Source organism: Loxodonta africana, chromosome 3 (assembly GCF_030014295.1).
Source record: "Loxodonta africana isolate mLoxAfr1 chromosome 3, mLoxAfr1.hap2, whole genome shotgun sequence".
Classification (NCBI taxonomy): domain Eukaryota; kingdom Metazoa; phylum Chordata; class Mammalia; order Proboscidea; family Elephantidae; genus Loxodonta; species Loxodonta africana.
In genome coordinates, this window is record NC_087344.1 from 9070533 (window position 1) to 9097227 (window position 26695).

At 53.6% G+C, this 26695-nt stretch overlaps 1 protein-coding gene across 3 annotated transcripts in view; it reads left to right on the top strand.

Annotated features, from left to right (window-relative positions):
* Positions 1-902: 902 nt before the first annotated feature.
* The window catches only part of MLLT1 (MLLT1 super elongation complex subunit), an 80299-nt gene continuing 54506 nt past the window's right edge, over positions 903-26695 (top strand). Inside the window, exons 1-2 of one of the 3 annotated variants that reach the window (XM_064280403.1) lie at positions 903-959; positions 13935-14115. In XM_064280403.1, coding sequence (XP_064136473.1) covers positions 948-959; positions 13935-14115 — 193 coding nt within the window. In that variant the 5' untranslated portion in view covers positions 903-947. Of the gene's footprint in view, positions 960-1175; positions 12706-13934; positions 14116-26695 lie in introns of those variants that run through there. The other 2 variants (XM_064280404.1, XM_064280402.1) reach the window with 2 other exon arrangements.

A 26695-nucleotide genomic window follows, 5' to 3' on the forward strand; every position in this document is an offset into this window, starting at 1 on the left:
GTGTTTACAAGATTCTCAAAAAGCTGGAGTGCGTCTGTCTTCAAGGGCTCTGTGAAATTATGTTTTCCTCGGTAAATTAAAGATCGTCTTTTGAGGGACTGGCATTTTTTTGTAATTTCGTGGCCGAGACTCTCTTGATTCCTTCAATGTAGCACGATTTCAAACCTGTATCGTTCACATTAGTAGGAAATAGAATCACACCGTACTGTTACTTCTTCTGTTTGACAGATGAACTGAGACTTGGCGGGGGGCGGGGGGCGGAGAAAGAAAGCGAGTTGACCACCTTTGCCACGCAAATTCAAGATTCGAGTATTCATCTTCAGATCCAGAGCCCAGGGCTCATTCCATCACACAGCAGCAACACGCAGCTAGGAAACAAGTGTCCCAGGACCCCGTTCCCGGAGTCGAACCCACCACCCCAAGCTCGGGACAGGGAGATGCTCCCGCCAGGAGACAGCGCCCCCTGCGGGCCGCGGCGCGCAAGCACGGCGCGCTCGTCCCCGCCCCCGCCCCCCTCCACGTGCAGCGCACACCTCGCGCTCCCCTCCTCAGGGCTCGCCTCGCACCTCCCTCACTCCCTCCTCCCGCCCCTCCGGCCTGAGCCTCCCATTGGCTGCGGGCTTCGTCCCTCCGACCGCAGCCCGGCTGGCCCTCGCCAGGCCGGAAGTCCCGCCCCACGTGCGCCCGTCCACGCTGCTGAGTGGCCAACAGCGCCGTCCGTCCGGGCGGCGGGCCCGAGTCGGCGGCGGGGGCCGCGGTCGGTGCGCGACCCGGGCTGGCGGTGGTTTCCGGTTCCGCGGGGCTGGCGGGCGGCGGGCGGCCCGGAGCGGCGGCGGCGGTGGCGGCGTCGGCGGCGGCTGACAGACAATGAGGGCGGCGGGGCGGCGCTGAGCGGCGGCGGCGGCGGCGAGCGACGCGGGGCCCGGGGGCGGGGCGGGGCGCCAGCCATGGACAATCAGGTGAGGAGCGGCCGCGCCGCCTCAGCGCAGCCCCGCGCCGCCCGCCCGCCCGGCCCTTCCCTCCGCTCGCCGCCGCCGCGGCCCCGGCCCGCCCCGCGCCCAGCTCCGTGCGCGCGCCCGCCGCTCCCCGCCTTTATGTGGGCGGGGGCGCCCCTCCCCCACCCGACCCCGGCCGGCGCCCCGTGGACACCCCGGGACCTGGCCCAGCCCTCACCCCTCCGACCCTTCTCGGGGAGTCCTGCACGGCCCATATCCTTTCAGACCCTTCTTGGGGACCCCAGCCTGGCCTAGAGCCCCTTCGGACCCTTCTCGGGGACCCCGGCCTGGCCTATGTTCCCGCAGATCCTTCTCGGGGACCCGGGCCCGGCCTCCACCCGCCTCGGGCATTCTCTGGAACTCCAAGCCCGGCCCAGACCCCCGCAGACCCTTTTCGGGGACCGCGGCCCGTCCCAGATACCCCCTCAGACTACCTCGGAGATCCCAGCCCAGCCCGTATTCCCTGGGACCCTTTTTTGGGACTTTGCATGGCCCATGTTCTCTCAGACCATTCTCTGGAATCCCGGGCGGCCGACGTCCCCCTAGACCCTTCTCAGAGACCCTAGCCTGACCCAGACCATCCTCACCCTTCTTGGGGACCCTGATCTGGCCTATGTTTCTTCATATACAACTGAGGGACCCCAGCCTGACCTACGCTCCCCTCGGGCGCCCTTTGGAACCCTGGTCTGGCCTACATTCCCCTCAGGTGCCTTTTGGAGGCCCGGCCCAGAGCCCCCTTAGACCATTCTTGGGGACCCTGGCTCAGCTTGTATCCCCTTTGACCCTTTTCTGGGACCCTGTATGGTCCACATCCCCTCAGACCCTTCTTGGGGTCCCCAGCCTAGCCTAGAGCCCTCTTGGACCCTTTTTGGGGACTCTGGCCCAGCCTATGTCCCCTCAGAGCCTTCCTGGGGACCATAGCCCATCCCAGAGCCTCCTCACTCCATTTGGGACTCCTCAGACCTGGCCAGTACCCCTTTTCCTTTGGATCCAGGGCCTGCTGGTGTCCCCTTCCTTTTCCGGACCCTGCCCCTGAACCCCTTAAACTCCCTGAGTCCCCAACTTGCTGCCTTGTCTCCTTTGAGCCTTTGCCTGGGTTTGAGTCCCCTCAGATCCCCTGGGACCCTGGTCTGCAGCCTCCTCCTCCCTCGAACCCTGGCCCAGCCCAGGCTTTCTTTCCCCTCATCCTCTGCCTGAGCCTTAGCCCCCGATGGCTGGATGGCTGAGGACGCTGGCCTGAGTCTTCTCCCCTCTGATCTTCCCCTCACCCAGCCTGGCCCGAGCTCCCTCTAACTCCCCGGGACCCCAGCCTTCCGCCCTTTTACCTAAAACCCAGGCCTGCTGTGAGGGTCCTCAGCCCCCCTCTGGTTTCAGGCCTTCAGACTGCAGTGCCTGAGGGGCTGGCTTTTTGACTTTCAGACCCTCTTCTCGTATTCCAGGACTAGGGCAATTTCTTCTCTCACCTGGAGCCTCTAAACTCCTCAGACACCAAACTCTGCCCCTCCCCTCAGCTTGGACTCCCTTTGTCCCCTGGGACCCTAATTCATGTGTCCCCGTGTTTCCCCCAGTCCAGACCTCTCTCCCCCATCTGGTTTCCGCCAGCCTCAGCCAGCCTCCCTTCACAGAACTGCAGGCCCCAGGACCCCTGTCTAAGGCACCTGCACCTCCCTCCTTATCTTGGTGGCTGCCTCCCGCTGCCTCCCAACACCCCCAGCCAACCCCCCCCCCCATATTTTCCTTTTCTTTCCCAGCATCTTGGAGCCTCCATCCTGCCAGGAGGCTTGCTCCAAACCCAGGGTGTATTCCCACACCTCCCTAAACTCTCCCAGTGTCCCCTCCCCCTTTGATCTGGAAGCCTGGAGCCAATCTTGTTGGTTCATGTAAACTCGAGGCAGATCTGGCCCTTCGTACCCCTTTCGCCAAAGTCTGCTTTGTCTCATCTTTAATACCAAAGGCCCTTCCTGCTCCCCCCAGCCCCGTTGCTCCCTTAATAGGGTCATTTCTTCCTCCTCCCTTTCCCCTGGCTTCAGGGGTGTGAGGCAAGGAAAGGCCATGTGGCGTTGTGGGGTGGTAGATGAGATCTCCGCCTTTAGCTAGGGTAGGTTGGGGTGTCCTTGGCTCCTGGCACCACTGAGTTAGCTCTGGTGAGGTGCTTTGTGGCTGTGTGGTTCCAGGGGTTCAGGGCAAGAGACTTCCGCCTGTTCTGGCCGCCTGTAGGACAGAATTGTTGGCGGGCAGGTGACACAGTCACCAGGTTTCCTTTGACTTTGGTGTGGCTACCCTCTCTTGAGAGGTAGGGAAGAGTTTTTCGCAGGTGGATGATGGATTTCCAGAGTCGGGAGTCAGGTTCTCTTGAAGGGCGCTTGTTGGCTCCAATGGTATTAAGCTAAGAAACAAAACAGCGTATCTTCAGCGTCTGCTTTAAAGGAAGCCCATGCCTTGTTCTTCACCACAAGGGATGGAATGTTGCCCTGTCACCAGCCCACCCCTCAGTCCCAGGAAAGGTGTCTTAGGCAGAAGCATTTTCCTTCCATCTATGATGTGCTGGGCCCTGGATGTTGGGGCAGTTGCTACTGAGTCGATTCCGACTCATGGTGACCCACGTGTCAGAGCAGAGCTGTGTGTGCCCCACAGGGTTTCGAATGGGTGATCTTTTGGAAGCAGATTGTCAGGTCTTCCGAGGCACCTCTGAGTGGACTTGAATCGCCAAGCTTTCCGTTAGCAGCTGAGCGTGTTAAGCGTTGTCTGGGCAGTTGTCATTTCTGTGAGTGGATGGGGGAGCATAGATGGCATTCTTGGCTGGTGACAGGGGAAGAGGAAGGTTTTGCTTGGGTGGACTGCTGAACACACAGGCCCGAGAGCTCGATTACACAGCCCAAGTACGCAGCAGCTAGCACGTGGGCTATTTACATTTAAACTAGCCAGAATTTGACAGCTCAGTCACACTAGCCACATTCTAAGTGCTCCTTAGCCACACATGGCCACCAGCCACGTTATTGGACAGCGCAGACAGACAGCATTTGCATCATCACAGAAAGTTCTGTAGGACGGTGCTGGTGGAGATCCTGGCAGAAGTGTTTGCAAGTGAAATGGGTCCCCAAGGAAAGTACCCGTCGTCTGATCCTTATTCCCCTGGCGTGTTTGCATGTGAATTTGGGAGAGGCACAGGAGCTCTATCCTTTCCTGACCCGAGACTGAGGCCCCCGGGGAGCCATGGAGAATGGTTCCCTTTTATCCACGTAGGTGAGTTGGTGGCGAGTATTACAGAAAGACTCAGGGTACACAGAAAACACTTTGAATCCAGCGGAATCTCGGCCTTCCCTTTCTACCCTGAGGTGTCACAAACCTGCAGTTGCCTCACAGAGAGTGCAAAACTCCCCCTGTGCCCTCTGGCTTTTTGAGGCTTGAGTCTCTTAGTACCCTCCAGTCACTTCCTGTAGGACTTCCAGTTTAGCTAATGAGTAGGATTTCGCATTTTGCTTCGGGCTTGACTTCTCAGCATTGCAGTCTTTTTCTCACGCCCAGGAGAAGGTCTTTCTGGTTCCCATTGCCCCATCCTCCTCCGCGCCCATGTCTGTACTGACTAGCTTGTCATCTGTGGAATTAGTATTTGGGGGTGGTGGTGAATGAGCTCTTTTGCCCCCTTAGGGGTCATACCTGGGAAGGGTGTGATTTCTTTCCAAGGATGGTGAACCAAAAAAACCAAATCCATTGCCATTGAGTCGGTTATGACTCCTAGCGACCCTGTAAGACAGAACAGAACTGCCCCACAGAGTTTCCAAGGAGCACCTGGTGTATTCGGACTGCCCAGCTCTTGGTTAGCAGCAGTAGCACTTAACCACCACGCCAGAAGGGTTTTCCCAAGGATGGCAGCGAAGGAAAATGAGCAGATGCTGAAAAGCTTGCAAGGGGATGATCTGGGAGTAGGGAAACTGGACGGATGGTGGTTGCTGGGGCAGCTGGGAAGTGGTTTTAGCTTCTGAGCCAGTCTGTTCTCCAAAAGGACCAGGTAGTCCTACTCGTGCATAGGTATGGTCCTGGGGTCTGAAGTGGGTAGCAGACCAAGCAAATCCAACAGTTGGATCGATTGACGACTATTGATTTTTGAAGTCATACCAGTTGCCGTCAAGGGGACTGTAACTCATGGCTACTCCAGGTGTGTCAGGGTAGGACTGTGCTCCAGAGGGTTTTCACTAACTGATTTTTTGGAAGCAGATCGCCAGGCCTTTCTTTCGAGGTATCACTGGGTAGACTTGAAGCTCCAGCCTTTCAGTTAGCAGCCAAGCATGTTAGCTGTTTGTACCACCCAGAGAAAAGGCTCTACTTAAAGTTTGAATTTGGAAACAACTGCCTTGTAATGATAGGAGCCCTGGTGGTGCAGAGGCTAAGCACTTAGCTGCTGACCAGAAGGTCAGTGGTTCAAATCTACCACCCACTCAGCAGGATAAAGACGTGGTAGTTGGCTTCTGTAAAGATTTACAGCCTTGGAAACCCTATGGGGCAGTTCTGCTCTGTCCTCCCGGGTCACTTTGAGTCGGAATCGGCTTGATGGCGGTGCGTTTACAGGCTGTATAATGATTTAGGGTGTTGTTCTAGAAGGGTAGGTTTGTTTTTAATGGCTATGACTGTGAGTAACCCCCTCCCCGCAGCCACCGAAAAATGCAGTCCAAAAAAGTCCAGAGAAGTGTCAACGTGTGGTAGAATTTTTAGTTCGCTGGCTCGGCTCTTGCCCCAAACCTTGCATTACAAAGCTCGGCCTTCCTCAGAACACTAACTGAGAATGCCCGGATTCTCTCTTCCCGCAACTCCAAAGCTATTGCCTGGATAGTTGCCCTGCCAGCTTTTTGTCCTAGAGTTGGCATGTCGTGAAGGGCTTGAGGGCAGGAGCCAGAGTCCAGCCCTGTTCTTGTTCACGTCCGTTGTAGTCTCCAGTGCACAGTTTTGCACTTTTTGAGCTTCACCGAACGTTCGTTAAATGCGAGTGGCTAGGAACTTATCCCTCTGTAGCCACTGTCACCTAGTCTGGCGCCGGGTGCCGCTACTGGGGTTGTGTTCGCTCAGAGAACTCATGAGACTGCACTTCTGCTCCCTGGAGAGCCCAGGAGGCACCTGGCGTGCCATTTGTGCACCTGGTTTGCCCGCGTATACCTGGATGGCATCTCGTAAATACATGGCCTACCCAAGGCCGCCCTGGCAGTTTGGTGGGGGTCAGCCTTACCGGGAACCTGCAGACTCTTAAGGACAGGGAGTATGTTTGCTTATCCACATGGTCCGTGCTCTTCACAGAGAAACTCTTTGAGCCTGTCCCATCCTTCATCATCAACCTTGTGCCCTGGAGCAGAGGGACAAGGGCAGATGCAGCCAGGAGAAGGGAGGGGGTGCTGGCCTGTGCGCCAGGGGTTGACAACACGGCCTCCTCATGCAGCTGTCAGCAGGGGGTCCCCACCTGCTGGCAGACAGTCCTCTGCTTTTGAGGGCTGACAAAGGGACAGCCATTACTTCCTCATTACTCTCATGTCTGATTCAGTGTCTGTTCCAGAGAGCCCCCGACCAGGTCTGTAGGGAGAAGGTTCTGCAAAGAGTATTTTATTTGGTTTTGTTTGGCCATCACTCCACAGGACTCCCCAAGTGCCATTTTTTAGTGCTGAACCAGCAACCGTGTTCTGCCCAATGGGATTGGAGCAGTCGTTTAGGCTGAAGAGGGCACAGATTTCTCAGTGCGCTCTCCTCCCAAGGGTGGGGGGGGGGATTGTCATCAGGGGGAGTTAGGTGCAGGAGCCCAACTCCAGGCCTAATTGTACCACTTGGTGATCTGCAGATTCCCAGGGGAAAGGGCACCTGCTGAAAGAATTCCCACGAGAAAACATGGGGAAGTCTTACAGATAACCCAGTTGTTCAGGACCTGTCTTCTGGGGCCTAGGGCAGGCTCCTGGGAAGCGGGAAGGAACTGATCAGGAGAGGGCTTTGGGTTGTTTGGAGCTGGCTCCTTCTGTGTCAGGTGCAGGCCATCATAGTCCAAACCTGGGGAGCGCTATACCAATGAGTTACCATCGAGTCGACTCCAACTCATGGCGACCCCTTGTGTGTTAGAGCAGAACTGTGTTCAGTGGCTGAGTTTTTTGGAAGTAGATTGCCAGGCCTTTCTTCCAAGGCACCTCTGGGTAGACTCAAACCTCCAGCCTTTGGGTTAGCAGCCGAGCGCATTCATCGTTTGTACCACCACGGGTTCCTGAGATCTATACTTGAGTGATGAAGTGCCTGGAAGCTGCCCTGCAAGGTTTAGGATTCCACCCTTAGGTGCCGAGTGCCCTCTGCCAGTTGGCCTGGAAAGAGGGCAAGGCCTAGGGCAGGCCCTCTGCCTGGCTTCACTGCCCCCTGATGGCTCATGTGCCACTTTTTGATGACTCCCCAGAGTTTAAATGGTCATTCTCTGGGGCAGGCCTGGACTTTCCCCCTTTGTTCTTGGCTTTTGTTGGGGAGTGGATTGGCCAAGGTGCTCCCCAAAGGACCGGGAAGTGGCCGTAAGTGAGGCCAGGCCCCGGATTGCTTTCAGCTGTCGATTCTGGCAGTTCCACAGCGTGCCCTCCCAGCAGCAGGCAGTGCTGGTGTCTCGGAAGAACTGTCCGGGGGATGGGGAGGCTGCCAGGTGGGAAAGTTGGGAGACCAGCTGCTGGGACACACGCGATCCATTCAGTCCTGGAGAGTCATCCGCTAAGGCCTTTTTCCAGGCACCCTTCCTTCCTAGGGAGATGGCTAATTGATCTTCAGTCCTTTGGTGCTAACGGACGGGGAAGGAGCCCTGGTGGAGTAGGGGAAGGAGGGGACGTACCCCTTGGATGTGGAGTTGGCTTTTGCTGTTGTTGTTAGGTGCCATCGAGTCAATTTTGACTCAGAGACCCCATGTGACAGTAGAACTGCCCCACAGGGTTTTCTAGGTTGTAATTTTTTAATCTTTATGGGAGCAGATCGACAGGTCTTTCTCCCATGGAACCTCTGGGTAGGTTTGAACCACCAACCTTTTGGTTAGCAGCTGAGCGCTTCACCACTGTGCCATCAGGGCTCCTCCCATGCTAATAAATTATCGTGAGTCAGTATGTTAAAGTAGCTGGCCAGGGCTCGGCAGTCACGCTTCTTGTTCTAGTTAATGTAGCCTGAGTGTCTTGTTGAATCGGTGAGTTTCTTTTCTTGTTAGTATGGCTCAGAGTCTGTGTTATCCTACTGTCTTTCTTGGAAGATTCCAGCACTGAAGGGTGCCCCAGCGTGCCTGGGGTAAGAAGGCTGGGCGTGTTAACTGTGAATCTGTTGACTGGATCTGTGACACGCCCTGAACCGGGGGTGTCAAGGCAGAGGTTGGCACCCGCCCCCGGGCATAGTTGCCGCCCTGGTGGAGCTGTGGGCACGGCCTGCTGGCTGGCTGCAGGGATGGCCTGCCCGTCCCGGCTTCAGGACCTTCCTGTTGACTTTGGCTGCGAAGCTTATTTTGGCGCCGACGTGTTCCCCCTCTCCGATGGCGCTGTGGTCTTCCACTCTTTCACAAAACTGCTTTGCCACTTGTGTGCCCTGGGGAGGAGCCCCAGCCACTCAGAAATGCCAGGATTTTGGCAGCTGGTTTGGAGAAGAGACGGTTTCATCATGTAGGAGGAGTTAATGCCAGAGGAGGAGCCCTGGTGGCACAACAGTTAGTGTTGGCTGCTAACTGAAAGGTCAGTGACTTGAACCCACCGGTGGCTCCTCAAGGGAAAGGCGGGCGATCAGCTTCTGTAAAGATCACCACCTGGGAAGCTGTGGGCAGTTCTGCACCATCTTACAGGGTCGCTATGAGTTAGAATCAACTTAATGCCACACAACAACGCCAAAGACCCCGAAGTTGATTTCCGTACAGGATTGTTGCTGTTAAAATTGTATGGGATTCGTTTTCGCCTGTAACCGTCCCAGCGATTCAGGAAGCCTCTTGGCAAAGCAGAGGGCGATACACATAAATGGACATGATGACTGCAGCTTATTAACCAAACCAAACAAGCCAAGCCTACTGCCATCGAGTCGGTTCCAAAGCGTATTAGGGAGAGTGTAAGTATTGTCCAGGAGTCCCCAGGGGGCGCAAATGGTTAAGCACTTGACTACTAACCGAAAGGCTGAGGCTCAGGTTCCCCCAGGGGCACTTCAGAAGCCGGGCCTAGGAGTCTGCTTCGAAAGGGTCGCAGCCATTGAAAACTGTCAGCGGTCGGAAGCCACTTGATGGCAGCTGGACTTAAATACTGATTGGGTTTTGTTGTTGCTGTTGAAGATTGTCTGTGTGCAGCGCTATTCAGGTGATGCGGTTGGTTCTGAGCAGTACTCGTTTGTCCAGACGTTTGGCCCCTCATCGCCAGGCCTTTCCTCTGAGGTGCCTTTGGTGAGCTCTTTCCACTGGAACGTTCCGTGTTTCTGTCAGTGCACCTCGCCCAGGCCTTTCACCTCCCGCCCTCTGTGCTTCGTGCTCATCCCCGCAGCCTGGGCCCTGGAGTCACTCAAGTCTCTTCCTCTTGCCTCCTCTCTTGGGTCCCACCAGTCCCCCCACTTCAGGCTCCAGCACCCTCCTTTTCCAGCCCCTCTCTTTGACCGTCTCCTAGCAGGTCTCTTGTGTGTTTTTCTCCTTTCTGCCATTACTCCAGGCTGTAAACAGGTCCCTGGAGTGCTTTCACTCAGATCCCGTTTCCTCATCTCCCCCGTCCACTCACAGCTGGGCGTCATCTCTGTGGGGTCAGATCTAAACGCTCCATCAGATCCCAGCTCCTCCCTCAGTGTACCCGGTCCTTAGGTCGTCACTGCTCTCTTTCCTGTGGAACCCCAAGGGGACTGTCGTCTGGTGCCAGGGGAATGTTTTCTCCTAGCCCTTGTACCTGGCTTGCTAAGGACCCAGAGCCCCAAGCCTCTCACTGGCCCCTCCACACCTTGGAATCACCCTAGTCGTCTTCTGTTTTTTATAATAAAAATATTATCAATCATTTCTAAACTCCTTTAGCTGCTGCTTATTTTCTTTTCTGAATTTTATCTGTGGTGAAAATATAACAGACATGCAGCCACTCCACGTTTCCTACATGTGTGTTCACTGATGTTGGTTACGCTCCTCGCAGTGTGTCGCCGTTCCCGCTGTCTCCCCAGTTGTTCCACCACCAGCGGCTCAGACTCTGTCCCCTGACCTCCTCCCCTGTGGTCTAGCATTGCTGTTGTCACCGTCATCTCCTATGGCTAATTCTTCCAGAGAGCGCACTGCTTCAGGAGAGCTTTCTTCACTAGTTGAGCTAGACTGTGCTTCAGTTTAAAGATGACTTCATGGGATAGGTTTGGTTCAAGGCCTAAAGATTATCTCAGGGTAGTAGATTTGGGGGTTCCCCAGTCCCAGTGGGTCCAGTAAATCTAGTTTCTGTAAGAATTTGAAATTCTATTCCCATGTTTTTCTCTTTTTGATCAGGATCCTCCCATGGGTCCTTGATCAAAACGGTCCGTACTGGAGGCTGGCACTGTCCGTTCTCCTGGTCTCGGGGCAGTGGAGGTCGTGGAACCACCCTGTTCTGTCTGCCAGTTTGCTCCTTCCATCCTGGAAAGCCGACTCAGAATCGCTGCTGGGCAGGCGCTCAGCTGTAATGAATCCAGGATCACTGAGGCCTCAGGGCCATGGCTCCGAGTGAGACGGAAAGGACGGACAGGCTGTGGTCCCTGCTGGCAGAGACTTCACAGGGCCCTTGGGGGAGACAGCAGTGAACAACTCAGGTGCGCGAGGCACAGGAGATGGGCGTGTGGAGCTGGATGCTCACTTCCGCAAGATCCACGGGAAACAACTCATTTCTAGCGTGGAACTCAGAAGGGGCTTTGGAGGAAGCAGCTCTTGAGCCGGGACTTGAGGGACGAGTAGGATTTTGGAGCAGAGAGATGAGTCCAGGGCATCCTAGGTGAGGAGTAGGAGAAACGAAGGCAGGCAGGAGTGAGCGTTGCCCGTGTGTCGGGGGGACGGCTGGCCATTTGATTTAGGAGTCCCTGTGCGGTGCAGAAGGAATGCTGTTGGTGCAGTGGTTAAGCGCCTGGCTGTTAACTGGAAGGTCGGCGATTTGAACATACCAGCTGTTCTGCAGGAGAAAGGTGTGCCAGTCTGCTTCCATAAAGATTACAGCCTTGGAAACCTTGTAGGGCAGTTCTACTCTAACCTCTAGGGTCACGATAAGTCAAAATCGACCCAATGGCAGCAGGTTCGGGGTGGTGTAAACAGTTAACACACTTCCTGCTAACAGAAAGGTTAGTGGTTCCAGCCCACCCAGAGGCTCCTCAGAAGAAAGGCCTGGCCATCTCCTGAAAAATCAGCTGTTGGAAACCCTGTGGGTCACATTTCTGCTCTGACACACAGAGGAGTCCTCTGAGTCAGAGCTGATGACAACCGCCAGCTATTTGCGTTAGCCAGACATAGGCTGTGTGTGAGGAGCCCCGATGGCGCAACGGGCTGCTTACCAAAGTTGGTGATTAAAACCCCTGCAATGGTTCTGCAGGAGAAAGCCCTGGCGAGCTGCTCCCGTAAAGATGACAGCCCGGGAAACCCCGTGGGTGGTTCTCCTCTGTCACACGGGTGGTGTGAGTCGGAACTGACTGGGTGGCACCAACAACAGCACACGGTGTGTGTATCTCCTGTGTCTCTAAGGCACATCAGCAACGTAGTAATAGCTTCCGCGTATGTGTGTGTGTCCCCTCAATATGTGAAACCTACACATGGCCTGCAAGATACACTTCTGACTCTGAGAGGGTTAAAGTGGGAAGGTGTGAGCCTCAGGTGGGAGGAAATGCCCAGGTTTGGGGGGGGGGGAGTGTGCTGAGGAGTTTGGACTTTCTTCCAAGGGAGCGGTGAGCGCTCACAGCTTTACCGTGATGGGTGCACGGGCAGCCAGTCCCACGTGACCGGCTTTCCTCGTGATACCTAGTATTATGTGTGTGGAGAGCCCCAGGGAGAGGGGTGGACAGTAAGATGACCACTTAGATGACATTGTAGGCCTCTGGAAGTGGTGAGGGTCCGACCCAGGGCAGTGGGATTCCAGAGAAGAGCCAGGTCCTGGAGGGGCAGTGACAGAGATGTACGTGGTCCCCGAGGGCAGCTGGCAAGAAAGAGAGAGGGAAGGAACTGACTCAGAGTTCTCCGATGGGGCGGGGCAGGGAGGTGGCCAGCAGAAAGGGCCTGCGGAGCGGTGCGAGTGGGCGCTCAGCTCTGGGAGTCCCAATCCGTTCCTGGTTATCTTGGCACTTAGAAACAAGTGTCCACTTGGTGTGTGTCTTCTTGTAACATTGTCGTACTTGATACTAGCTAGAAGGACTGTGTCTATTTGAGGTCTGGGAGGTTTCTCCACTCCGGAGGGGATGTTTAGGATGGGCTCCCTGTCACTGGCTTTGGCCCAAGGTGTTGAGAATCCTTTGAGCAGTGTGGCTCTGTGTTCGGTGGAGTGGAGTTGGCACGAGTCGCTTTATGTTTCAGGGAGAGTGTCAGTCTGGTGCATCACAGAGGGTGCGTGGCTCCTGAGGCCTCTGGCCCACCTGTGACTGGTCACCAGCCACACCAGACTTGCCTCTCCATCCTGACTGGGAACCACCTTCTGCCTTGAAAACCAAATGCCAGTGTTTTCTGCTGGTGGTTTAGATGACTGTCTCCAGGAAGAATTCCGTAGGATGAAATAGAATGAACGTGCTTTTATCGGGGGTATGTGGTGGGATGGCAGAGTGGCTGAGGGAGTGGGCCCTCGGGTTACCCGGACCCCTCTTGCATCTGGTCCCCACTCCTTACTCGCCGAGCGACTGTGGTGTGTGGTGTAGCAGTTCACTCTTGGAGCCACGGTTTCCTCATCTGTAACATGAGGTCACGGCAGTGTGGTTAGCACAGTTGTATTCTGTAGATTCTCACTAGGATTTCAGCTACAGACAAGGTCCTGACCCCCGAGGAGTTTACATAATAAGGGAGTAGGTGAGCAGTTGGAGGCCCTGGGTGGTGGTGACGGAGCATATGCGGCTGCTAACTGAAAAAGTTGGAGCTTCAGCTCCACCCAGAGGTTCCTCAGAACAAAGGCCTGGTGGTTCGATTCTGAAAAATCAGCCCTTGAAAATGCTATTGAACATAGCTCCACTGTGACACACGTGGAGTCGCCAGGAGCCAGAGTTCACTTGGCGGCAACTGGTTTAGATGGGCAGTTAACAGGGTGATCTCTGACAGTGATAAATCCTGAGAAGAGCACCTAATGAGATGAAGAGTGACAGAGGGTGGTGGGGTACTTTCAGATTGGGTGGTCAGGGTAGGCTTCTCTGAGCAGGTGGCCGTTGAGCTGAGACCTCAGGCCCAAGGGGAGCCAGCTAGAGGGAAGTCTGGGGAAGGGCATCCCAGGCAGAGGGAACCGCAGGGGTGAGCTTGGCTTATCTGAGGACCAGCACGGAGAGCAGGTGGTCCGAACAGGGAGAGTGAAGGGGGGACTGGAGATGATGGGTGTGGGCCATGTGGGGCCTCTCGTGGGCTTGGTGGAGATCACGTGAAGACAGCACTTGGCACAGGCCTGAAGAGCCCTGGTGGCACAGTGGTTAAGTGGTCAGCTGTTAACTGAAAGGTTGGCGGTTCAAACCCACCCACTGGCCCCATGGGAGGAAGTCTTGGCAATCTGCTCCTATAAAGACTACAGCCTAGGAAACCCTGTGGGGCAGTTTTACTGTGTTACACAGGGTCACTAAGAGTCAGAATCAACTTGACAGGACCCAACAACACAGGCGGGGTGTACTGTGAACACCCTGGGAGCCGTTAGCGTTCTTCCTGTGGATTTGGAGGTACCACTCAAGCAAGAGTCTCTGTATTTAACGGGGCCAGTATGGAGTGAGTGTGCTTTACGGGAGGTGGGTGGGCCAGCCTGCAGCTCCACCCTGACCCTGTCCCACCTCTCTCTCCTGCAGTGCACTGTCCAGGTCAAGTTAGAGCTGGGACATCGCGCCCAACTGCGGAAGAAGCCCACCACGGAGGGCTTCACCCATGACTGGATGGTGTTTGTCCGTGGCCCCGAGCAGTGTGAGATCCAGCACTTCGTGGAGAAGGTGGTCTTCCGGCTGCATGACAGCTTCCCCAAGCCCAAACGCGGTGAGTGGCCCCAGCCCCACCACCCGGGCCCGCTCGGCTGCACCCCTTGTCCCAGGTGCTCTCTTGATGGGCCTGGTAGACGTTGCTTAGCAAGGAGGTGGCCTCTCCTGCTGTCTAAACGGCCCTTCCCCTTCCTCCTCCACTTGGAGCATCAGAAGCCGCGTTCTCCCTCAGCTGTTGAGCTAGTCGTAGGAAAAACTGAAAGGACACAGTGACCGCTTATCGCATCATGATTTAAACTCTGAGAAGCACGGAGCTCATAGCCAGTTCCCTTTAGCTGGTGAGTGGGATGAGTGACTTAGAACCCGCAGATGAGTAATCAGGAAATGGCTCATGGGGCCCACAGTGATCAGAGACACTGGTTTCAGGATTCAGGGTGCTCAGGGCCACACGGGGGGGCTCACTGTCCCTCGCCTCACTGCCTCTCATGTCACCCCCCCCACCCCATGGCCTTCACTCAGCAGAAGGGCCTCCCTCACATGTTGAGCAGATGCTGTGACTGCCTGTGGCGTGGTGGTCCTGCCCCATGGAGGATACATTCTGATGGGACAGGGGATGGGAATTCATTTGGCTTTACAGGGATCAGGAGGAAGAGGCATGTTGGGTGGGACCTGGGCGGGGACCTTGGGGACGAGGTTGGTGGCTGTTCTGTGAGTCCCATGGGGGCAGGCTGTCGGGTGCTCACCTTCGTATCTACAGCGTAAGCACAGGGCCTGGCACAGTGAATGTTTCTCCAGTGAACACGTAGATAAAGGAGTGAGGGACTTCCCGCTAGCAGAGTGCCTCAGGGTAGGGGGGACCCTGCGCTTGGTGGTACAGTGGCTCAGGTGGCCATGAGCAAGTGGATGGCCTCAGGCCGAAGCAGTAACACGAACAGGGATCCCCTGGGTGTTCGGCCCTGTGCGTGCAAGTGGCTGACAGTTTACAGGGGGAAATGATATATGTGTCAGAAGTAGTGAAGTCAGCTCGAGATTAATTTTGGCTTCAAAACCCCTCATTTCTCCTTAAATGAGTCTTCACCTTCTCCCCTTTTCCTTCCTCCCTTTCTAAACCTCTCAGAGATAGCAGATATGGTTCCTGGGAACGGCAGATATTTATAAAGCACTTACTACTAACAAGGGGGGCGGTGATGACTCAGTGGAAGAATGCCCGCCTTCCACATGAGAGACCCGGGCTGGATTCCCAGCCAGTGCACCTCTGCGCAGCCCCCGCCCGTCTGCCAGTGGAGGCTTGCCTGTTGTCATGATGGTGAACAGGTTTCAGTGGAGCTTCCAGACTAAGACGGACTAGGAAGAAAGGCCTGGCGATCAGCTTCTGAAAAGCAGTCATTGAAAACCCTGTGCGTCACAGCCGTCCAGTGTGCAGCCGATCATGGGAATGGCGCAGGGCAGGTTCTGTTGTGCACGGGGCTGCCCTGAGTCGGGGACTGCCCCAAGGGCAGCAACAATAGGAAGGAAAGCCATTCATTGAGGACTTACTGCTAAGCACTTTTCCTTTGCAGAATCTCATTTCATTATTTCCAAACCCTAGTAACCCTTTTCAGTTTCTGCGTCTGTAAAGATGTGCAGGCAGGCTCAGAGGGCCCAGTAAGCTGGCTGTGCTTAAAAGCAGGGGTCAACAAACTCTGGACCGTGGGCCACAAATGCCTGCTGCGTGTTTTTATTGAGCACCAAAACCAGTTGTCACCGAGTTGATTCCAACTCATGGTGACCCCATGTGTTTCATCGTAGAACTGTGCTCCATAAGGTTTTTGTGGCTGTGCCCTTTTGGGAGCAGATTGCCAGGCCTTTCCTTCTCGGCACCTCTCGGTAGGTTCGAGCCATTAACTCTTCAGTTAGTAGTACAGTGCTTAACTGTTTACGCCACCCAGGGACTCCTTATTGGAGCATGTTGTTGTTAGGTGCCGTTGAATTGATTTGTACTCATGGTGACCCCACATGAGAGTAGAACTGCCCTGTAGGGTTTTCCTGGCTGTAATCTTTATGGAGGCAGATCACCGGGTCTTTCTTCTGAGGTGCTTTTGGGTGGGCTTGAACTTCCAACCTTTCAGTTAATAGCCCAGCATTTAACTGTTTGCGCCACCTGGGACTCCTTCCTGGAGCACAGCCACACACGTCTGTTTGGTGTTGTCTGTGGTGTTGGCTTGCGAGCCCAGTGGAGCAGAGTGGTCCCGACTCCTGCTCTGTGCCCCCCTCTTCTCTGCGGGGCCTTCTTGGCTTTCTCTTCTGTGGAGGCTCTCCCTTTCCATCTACCTCACCTGTCCTCTCACCTGTTCATGAAGCACCAGCTGGACCTGGGATGGCACTGTTTATTTCATGCTCGCTCCCCAGCACGTCAGTCACAGAGCGGCTACCAGAGGAGTGCTCCCCAGTACATCAGTCACAGAGGAGACTCCAGAGGAGTGCTCCCCAGTACCTCAGTCACAGAGCAGACACCAGAGGAGTGCTCCCCAGTACATCAGTCACAGAGGAGACTCCAGAGGAGTGCTCCCCAGTACATCAGTCACAGAGGAGACTCCAGAGGAGTGCTCCCCAGTACATCAGTCACAGAGGAGACTCCAGAGGAGTGCTCCCCAGTACCTCAGTCACAGAGCAGACACCAGAGGAGTGCTCCCCAGTACCTCAGTCACAGAGCAGACACCAGAGGAGTGCTCCCCAGTACATCAGTCACAGAGGAGACTCCAGAGGAGTGCTCCCCAGTACCTCAGTCACAGAGGAGACTCCAGAGGAGTGCTCCCCAGTACCTCAGTCACAGAGCAGACACCAGAGGAGTGCTCCCCAGCGTGTCAGTCACAGAGCAGACACCAGAGTGCTGCCCAGCACATCAGTCACAGAGCAGCTACCAGAGGAGTGCTCCCCAGCCCGTCAGTCACAGAGCAGACACCAGAGGAGTGCTCCCCAGTACCTCAGTCACAGAGCAGACACCAGAGGAGTGCTCCCCAGCATGTCAGTCACAGAGCAGGCACCAGAGTGCTGCCCAGCACATCAGTCACAGAGCAGCTACCAGAGGAGTGCTCCCCAGCCCGTCAGTCACAGAGCAGACACCAGAGGAGTGCTCCCCAGTACCTCAGTCACAGAGCAGACACCAGAGGAGTGCTCCCCAGCCCGTCAGTCACAGAGCAGACACCAGAGGAGTGCTCCCCAGCCCGTCAGTCACAGAGCAGACACCAGAGGAGTGCTCCCCAGCCCGTCAGTCACAGAGCAGACACCAGAGGAGTGCTCCCCAGTACCTCAGTCACAGAGCAGACACCAGAGGAGTGCTCCCCAGCGTGTCAGTCACAGAGCAGACACCAGAGGAGTGCTCCCCAGCATGTCAGTCACAGAGCAGACACCAGAGGAGTGCTCCCCAGCATGTTGGTTACAGAGCAGACACCAGAGTGCTGCCCAGCACATCAGTCACAGAGCAGCTACCAGAGGAGTGCTCCCCAGCCCGTCAGTCACAGAGCAGACACCAGAGGAGTGCTCCCCAGCCCGTCAGTCACAGAGCAGACACCAGAGGAGTGCTCCCCAGCCCGTCAGTCACAGAGCAGACACCAGAGGAGTGCTCCCCAGTACCTCAGTCACAGAGCAGACACCAGAGGAGTGCTCCCCAGCGTGTCAGTCACAGAGCAGACACCAGAGGAGTGCTCCCCAGCATGTCAGTCACAGAGCAGACACCAGAGGAGTGCTCCCCAGCATGTTGGTTACAGAGCAGACACCAGAGTGCTGCCCAGCACATCAGTCACAGAGCAGCTACCAGAGGAGTGCTCCCCAGCCCGTCAGTCACAGAGCAGACACCAGAGGAGTGCTCCCCAGTACCTCAGTCACAGAGCAGACACCAGAGGAGTGCTCCCCAGCCCGTCAGTCACAGAGCAGACACCAGAGGAGTGCTCCCCAGTACCTCAGTCACAGAGCAGACACCAGAGGAGTGCTCCCCAGCGTGTCAGTCACAGAGCAGACACCAGAGGAGTGCTCCCCAGCACATCAGTCACAGAGCAGCTACCAGAGGAGTGCTCCCCAGCCCGTCAGTCACAGAGCAGACACCAGAGGAGTGCTCCCCAGTACCTCAGTCACAGAGCAGACACCAGAGGAGTGCTCCCCAGCCCGTCAGTCACAGAGCAGACACCAGAGGAGTGCTCCCCAGTACCTCAGTCACAGAGCAGACACCAGAGGAGTGCTCCCCAGCCCGTCAGTCACAGAGCAGACACCAGAGGAGTGCTCCCCAGCCCGTCAGTCACAGAGCAGACACCAGAGGAGTGCTCCCCAGCCCGTCAGTCACAGAGCAGACACCAGAGGCAGTGTCAACAGTGTCTGCTTCCATCAGCCCCAAGCGGTGTGCCGTGTGCCTTTTGCTATGCGTGTGTACCTGTGACGTGGGTCTTCCCGGCATCCTTGTGGGCAGACGTGGAGGCTGAGATCCAGAGTGGTCACTGACCTGCTTCAGGCCACGTAGATGCAGCAGAACCTCCAGGCACGAATTCCTGAAAAATGGGGCAAGGGGCGGGGCTTACTCTCGGACTGTCAGCTTGTGGGCAGCGTTTAATTTGAAGGCCGGAGCACACACAGACAGCAGCTGCATCGAATATATCAGGTGGCAGATGTCCCTTCGTTCCTTGGCTACTTGTTGAGTAAAACAACTTTGCTGGGTGGCATCTAGCCAGTTGTCAGTGAAAGTGAATTGGGCTGTAAGAGTGAGTAGATTCCTTTCAGAATTGCAGCCTCTGAAGTAGACCTCGTGTACTTAACCGGCATTTCGTCTCTCATGGGGGCACCCCATCCGTCAGAGTGGAAGTGTACTCCATAGGGTTTTCGATGGCTGATTTTTGGAAGTAGGTCCCTAGGGTTTTCTTCGAGATGCTTCTAAGTGCAACCTTTTGGTTATCAGCCAAGCGTGTTCATTGTATACACCACCCAGGGACTCCTTTATCAAATACAGACCTGTTATAACAAATCAGGAGGAGCCCTGGTGGCCCGGTGGTTAAGCATTCGGCTCCTGACGGAAAGGTCAGTGGTTAGAACTCAGCAGCGGTTCAGCGGGAGGAAGCTGTGACTGTCTGCTCCCGTAAAGATTACAGCCTAGGAAACCCTATGGGGCAGCTCTACTCTGTCCTATAGGGTTGCTGTGAGTGGGAATTGACTTGATGGCAGTGGGTTTTGGTTTTTTTATAACATAGAATAGTCACGTGTGTGATATGAAGCTGTTTTTTGTCTTGTCAGCAGGTGCTCTCCCCAGGGGCAGTCTTTGTAACCACTTTGCATTCTGCTCTGCGTACTTCTTGAACATCAGCTGAGCTGCTTCTACGTGTGTCTTCTTGATTTTTCCGATTTTAACAGTATCTATTAACTTTTACCAGCATAAAAGATAAGGCTTTACCACAGACTACCCTTGTTCCCGTCTTCTTCTCTGAACGTTTTATAGTTGATTATTTCTGCTTTGCTAGTCATTGTAATTTTGAATAATGTGGTGGTTATGAATTAGGTTATTTTCTCTCCACTGCAATTTGTGTTGAAACCCTAACCCCTATACCTGTGGTTTGAACCCACCCAGCAGCTCCGAGGGAGAAAGACCTGGCGATCTGCTTCCATAAAGACTATTCCTTAAAGAACCCTATGGGGCTAGTTACTCTGTTGCCTGGGGCTACTGTGAGTCGACAATCGCCTAATAGAGACAACATGCCTGTAGTCCGGTTTGGAAACAGGATCCTCTTTGTTATGTTAATTTGATCACACCCTGGAGAAGGTGTGTTCTACATCTCATCACTTCTGAGTTACAAGCAGAGCCCGTCAGGCACAGATGCATACAACCTGGGAAGACAGTTGACCTGAGAATCTACAGGGAATGCCCGGGGCCACAGGCAAGGAAGGAATCTACTCTCTGAGTCCTTGGTTTGGGCTTTGAGCCTCCTGAACTGCGAGACGATAAATTTCTCTTCTCTGAAGTCACCTACTTGTGGTGTTTGTGTGACAGCAGCACTGGCACACCAAAACGGGTGAGCCTGTTTGTCCTGGGACCTGAGGTCTTCCATGGCAGTCCTGTCATCTCTGTGGGATGTCCTTTTCTGGCCATCAGATGGTGGTCTCAAGTGCAGTTTCTTCTCTCAGCACACCCGCACAGCCACGTGCTCCTTAGCCCATTTCCCAGTTCATTTTTCTCCTTAGCTCCGTCTTAACGTATCTCTGTCTTGCTTTTTATCACATTTAACCTTACACACACACACACACACACACACACACACACACACACACACACACACACACACACACACTTTCTCTCTCTCTCTCTCTGCCCAGGTAAGGATACAGTCATTGTTGGGTGCTGTCAAGTCGATTTTGAATCATAGTGACTCCATGTGACAGAATAGAACTGCCCCATAGGGTTTCCTAGGTTGTAATCTTTATGGGAGCAGATCGCCAAGCCTTTTTCCCACGGAGCTGCTGGGCAGGTTCGAACCGCCGTCCTTTGGGCTGGCAGCTGAGTGCTTAACCATTGCCATCAAGTTGATTCTGACTCATAGCGACCCTATAGGACAGAACTGCCCCATAGGGTTTCCAAGGCTGGTGAATCCTAACTACCAACCTTTTGGTTAACCACTGCGCTACTAGGGCCCCAAGGATACAGTAGGTGCTTATTAAATATTTGTTGAATGACTGTTTAGGTTCTTACGCCATGCCGACTCTGTTGGTGTCTCCACATGGGAAGGTAAGGACATCAGCGCCCCATCTTTCCCTGAACTTTTGCCTCCCCTCCTTGAGAACTGCACTTGACCTTGTTATGTTGTTGAACTGGAACCCAGACTTCTGCTCCCCGATTGCAGACTGACTCTGAATGTTGGGAACCAGTAAACAGCATTGACTTTCTTGGCTTTGAGCGTTCACCACCACTGTGATGGTTCAGTGGTGGAATGTTTCCTCCCATGCCGGAGACCCAGGTTCCGTTCCTGGCCAGTGCACCTCATGCGCAGCCGCCACCCGTCTGTCACTGGAGGCCTGCGTGTTGCTAGGATGCTGAACGGGTTTCAGTGGAGCTTCCAGACTGAGATGGACTAGGAAGAAAGGCCTGGAGATCTACCTCCAAAAATCAGCCAGCTAAAATCCTGTGGATCACAACCGCCTGCAGCCAATCACGGGGATGGTGCAGGACTGGACAGCATTTTGTTCTGTTGGGTGTGGGGCTGCCGTGAGTCAGAGCTGACTAGACGACAGCTAACAAGAACATGTGCTGTCAGGGAGGTTGGGACACCAGAGTTTCTTTTCCCTCTAGCCAGTCAGGACCCTGGGCCACTCAAAGGAGACTGCTGTGGGGTCAAGGTCAGGTGGGTTCTTTTCTCATTCTGGTTAAAATTCTGCCCTATTTAAGTTTCCTTCATGTTTGGGCTGTAACTTTCGAATACCCTTTTGCTTCTGCCTTTTCTCCCCGTGCATCGTATGCCTTCATCGTGCTTTCCCTTTTCCCATACTCTCAGTCACTGCATTTCTTCTGTGGGGCTCCTTATTTTCCCAGAAGTTTCATTCTGCTTCTGTCTGCTCCTTTCCTTCCTTCTCTCGGACCGTCTCCTCGAGGCCGACTCTTCAGCCACCATCGTGGACTTTACTGTCCTCCTGGGGAAATTTATTTATTACCCTGTGTTTCAAGTTATTTTCTGGTTTTACTGGGGTAATTGTTCAAGCAATTAATCATGTAAGACATTTCCTGAGAAAAGTGTGTGGGAAATAAACTCTTTGAATCTTGCATTTTGGAAAACCCCATTATTCTGCTCTCACACTTGGATGATAGTTTGGCTATAATATTCTAGCTTGAGAATCCCTCTCAGTACTCAGATCCACCAGGTGCTCCTTGGAAACCCTATGGGGCAGTTCTACTCTGTTGTATAGGGTCGCTATGAGTCAGAATTGATTCGACAGCAATGGGTTTTTTGGGTTAGGGCTTTGAAAGTATTGTGTCATTGTCTTCTGAAAAGTCTGATGCTGTTGGGTTCTCATTCTATCGCAGATGACCTATTTTTTCCTTTAGAAACATTTAGGATGTTTTTTATAACATTGTTTTTTGGGAGCTTTTTTTTTTGCTCATTGTGTTGGACATCTGATGTTGTCGTTAGGTGCCGTCGAGTCAGTTCTGACTCATGGTTACCCTGTGGACAACAGAACGAAACACTGCCTGATCCTGTGCCGTCCTCGTGATCATTGTTACGCTTGTAAGCCCATTGTTACAGCCACTGAGTCAGTCCATCTCATTGAGGGTCTTCCTATTTTTCGTTGACCCTCTGTTTTACCAAGCATGATGTTTTGCTCCAGGGACTGGTCCCTCCTGTGAACATGTCCAAAGTATGTGAGACGTAGTCTCGCTATCCTTGCCTCTAATGAGCATTCTGGCCGTACTTCTCCCAAGACAGATTTGTTTGTTCTTTTGGCAGCCTGTGGTACATTCAGTGTTCTTCACTAACTCCGTAATTCAAAGATATCAATCCTTCTTTTGTTTTCCTTATTCGTTGTCCACCTTTCACATGCATATGAAGTGATTGAAAATACCATGGCTTGGGTCAGGCGCTCCTTAGTGTTTAAGGTATATCTTTGCCTTTGAACACTTTAAAGAGGTCCTTTGCGGCAGATTTGCCCAGTGCAGTGCATCATTGGATTCTGAACTGCTGCTTCCGTGGGTGTTGATTGTGAATCCAAGCAAAGTGTAACCCTTTACAACTTCAGTCTTTTCTCCGTTTATCATGATGTTGCTCATTGGTCCAGTTGTGAGGATTTTTGTTTTCTGTATGTTGAGGTATAATCCATACCGCAGGCTGTGGTCTTTGATTTTCATCAGTAAGTGCTTCAAGTCCTCTTCACTTTCAGCAAACAAGGTTGTGCCACCTGCGTATTGCAGATTGTTAAAGAGTCTTCCTCCAATCCTGATGCCCCATTCTTCGTAAGATCCAGCTTCTCAAATTACTTGGTGTCCTTCATTTTAGCTCTGGAAATTTTTTTCTTTCTTTTTTTTTTTTTTGGACAATTTCCTTCCATCTAGGTATTTACATTCTCTTTCTGGGATGCTTGTGACTTTTCTTTCCTAAATCTTTTCCTCTGTAAAACTGTATCTGTCACCTAAGGTTGTTGTAAAGATTTAGTGAGTTAATGTGCATAAATTGCTGAGAACAGTGCTTGGCACACAGTAGGTGCTTTATAAACTTAAGCTGCTGTTAGTGTTCATTTGCCCTGCTAAATTGATTGTTCGTGGCTCATCTTTTTAAAAAGTGTGTCTTTTTGCTGCGTATTCTGGGGAATTTCCTCTATTTTCTAGTTTATGAAATTAAAAAATAATTAAGTACTATGTTTGTACTATCTAAGAACTCTTATTCTATAATTTTTCCTTTTCTTAAATAACTTATTCTTTTGTTATTGAAAGTATATACAATAGAACATACACCAATTCAATGGCCTGCATGGACAATTCAGTGACACTGATTACATTCTTCGAGTTGTGTAACCAGTCCCACTCAGCTTTCCTGAATTGTTCCTCCGCTATTAACGTAGACTCACTACCCCCTAAGGTTCCTGTCTGTCTTTTCTAGTTGCCATTGTCAATTTGATCCCATATAGATTTTAAAAGAGCATGATGCGTCAGGCAGACATTCTTTACTAATTAAGCTAAACTATTGTTTCTTTTAAAGAAGATTTCAGGAGACGTTTTGGTTTAAGGTTTAAAGGTTATCTCTGGGCAGTAGCTTCAGGATTCATCGGGTCTCATTGGGTCCAGAAAGTCTGGATTCCATGAGAATTTGAAATTTTCATCTGCATCTTTCTCCCTTTTCCGCAGGATTTGTCTATAGAATCTGATCAAAACGTTCAGTAACGATAGCCAGCCACCATCCAGTACTTCAGGACTCATGGTAAAGGAGGCATTTGTTCGTGGAGGCAACTAGCCGCACATTCTCTGAGTTTCCTTTTTTAAAATACCTTGCTTTTATTTGATGGGTGTATCTCCTCGAATCCAAGGCCGTTCTGGAGTCCCTACCCCACCCAAGTTCTTTTGGGGTCTCCAAATTGTTTCTTTGGGATCTTTCCTCCAGGTGGGAGTTCTTATTGAGTCCTTTGTTGGAGTGTGGTGGGTTTTGTTGACCAACAGGCTTCTGTTAAGGAAGGTGGACCCCCCACATTCCTAAATGAGGAGAGCTTCTGGGGAGGGGCCTAAAGGTTGGCAGTTCAGACCCTCCCAGAGCCTCTGTGGAGAAAAGGCCTGGCGATCTGCTTCCGTAAAGATTCTGCTCTTAACACGTGGGGTCACCGTGAGTCCGAATTGACTTGCCGGCAGCGGGTTTGGTGTGTTTGTTTTACCCTGCGGGACCAGTCTTCATACTGAAAGCTTCAGCTTCCACAACAGTAGGCTCTTCTCTCACGACATGGAACTGTCTGGATTGTGACCCAGAGGGAGACGTGAGCCGTCCGAGCTCCTGGGGGCCAGGGGAAGCTGTCACTTCCCAGGGCTGCTCTTCTAAGTACAGCCTTTCGGTTTGGCCTTGTTTATTTTTTAAAAACAGTTGGCCCTCCATATCAGTAGGTTCCACATTCCTGGATTCAACCAACTGCGGATGGAAAATATCCAGAAAAACAAAAAGGGCTCAAAGGCCTGGGACAGCGTGAAGCGTAGCCCAAGGCAAGACAGGCTCTGGCCACAGGAACGGTGTGTGGCTGTGAAGGCAGAAGGAGGCAGCTGCACTCGACATAGTGTGGATAAATGAGGACACCAGGAATGGGGTTGTGAACCTAGGCTCAGGTGCTCCTTGGCCTGACTGACAGAGGCAGAGGTCTCGGGTCCAGAGGAGAGAAGAGAGTTGGCAGGCCCAGGACCTAGCACTTTGCGCTGTGCATATGCAGCATCTAAAGCCACCCAGGGCCTCCTACCTGAGGACCCCTGGCTCGGAGGGCAGCCTGCGGCAGGGGTCACAGATGTGGCTGCCCCTAAAAATGCCTGCTTTGATTCCGCACCTCAGCTTCCACCCTACCTTGGCCCAACCATCACTGTTTGCTTCAAAGTGAAACCCTGTTCATGCCTGTGCTGTGTAAAAAAAAAAAAAAACCTCTGGCGTTTTATATAAGGGACTTGAGCACCTGCGGATTTTGGTGTTCGTGGGGGGTCCTGGAACCAGTCCCCTGTGGATACTGAGAGACAACTATAACCGCTAGATATAATTCACATCACACTCCCCCTTTAAAAGAGTGCACTTCAGTGTTCTTTAGTACACACAAAGCTGCGCTACCATCGCCACTGTCTAATTCCGGGACATTTTTATTACTCCAAAAAGAAACGCCGTGCCCACCATTAGAGGAGTCCCTGGGTGGTGCCAACAGCCGGGCTCTCGTCTGCTAGCTGAAAGGTTGGTGGGAAGACTGGCCTGGTGATCTCCTTCCAAAAGGCCACCATCTTAAAAACCCCGTGGGGCACAGTTCTACTCTCACATGCCTCGGGTCACCGGGAGTTGAAGTCATCTCGATGGCCACTGACAGCAGCAGTGACCCACCGTCAGCAGGCACTCCCCATCTTTGTGAGCCCGCGGACTCTGTGCCAGGCCTTGCTGCCTTGTGGCCCCAGTAGGCTCTCACCTGCTCTGCAGCACCCCTGGCGGATTGCGGCTGCCACAGCTGCGCTTCCTGTTTCTGTAACAGTGCGCTCTCACCCACGTTCTGCCTGGCAGGAATTTGGGGGCTTTCCCCTTGCCCCCTCCCATCTTCACTGTAGTGGCTTTATTGCTGGCCGTGTTTGATTGGCTGGGTTTCTGTGGGTGCTGGCGGGACAGCAGGCAGAAGTGTCTATGCGCTTGGTGTGCGTACTGGGCCGCAAGCCCGTGCTTCTGTGTCCAGAGGGCGTCGTCCCTCTTCACCGTTTCTGCAAGGACAGACATTATCAGTCATGTGACAGGCCTTTGGGGAGAGAGTGAGCAAGCCAGGGCAAGGGTCCTTCCCTGACGGGGTTTGTCATCTGGTCAGGACGGCATGATGAGCTGTGCCATGTAGATTTGGAAAGATAGAGCCCTGGAGGTGCAATGGTTAAGCACTCAGCTGCTCACCGAAAGGTTGATGGTTCAAACTCATCCAGCGACTTTGCAGGAGAAAGACCTGGCCGTCCATTCCCATAAAGATGACAGTCTAGAGAACTCTATGGGGGCAGTTCTCCTCTGAGTTGGAGTCAACTCAGTGACACCCAGCAACAAAGATTTGTGCAGATCCAGATGTCAGGTGACGTGCTCAGATTGCTGGCTATGGGATGGCTCTGGGACTCTGTGCCACAGCGGGTCTAGTTGCATGCGAGGTCCTGCCCTCCAGAAGCTTCTAGTGTCGGGGATGGGGGTGGGGGTAGGGAGTAGAGAGACTGGGACCTCATGCAGAGAGTGGGGGGGGTGGTGGGCTTAGACCCAGAGAGAGATGGCAGGGGGGCTTGAGGGTACCTGGAGGGAGGGTGGGGCTTTATCCGAGGCCAGCAGGAGTGTCGGTAAAGGTGCATGGGGCCAAGGGGGCTCTTACCTCCCTCCTCCCCCTGTTCCTGCACCTCCTTCGAGGTGTGCAGCCTGGGTCGCGGGCAAGGCAGACCCACCAGCCCTGCCCCTGGAAGGTCACCCTCA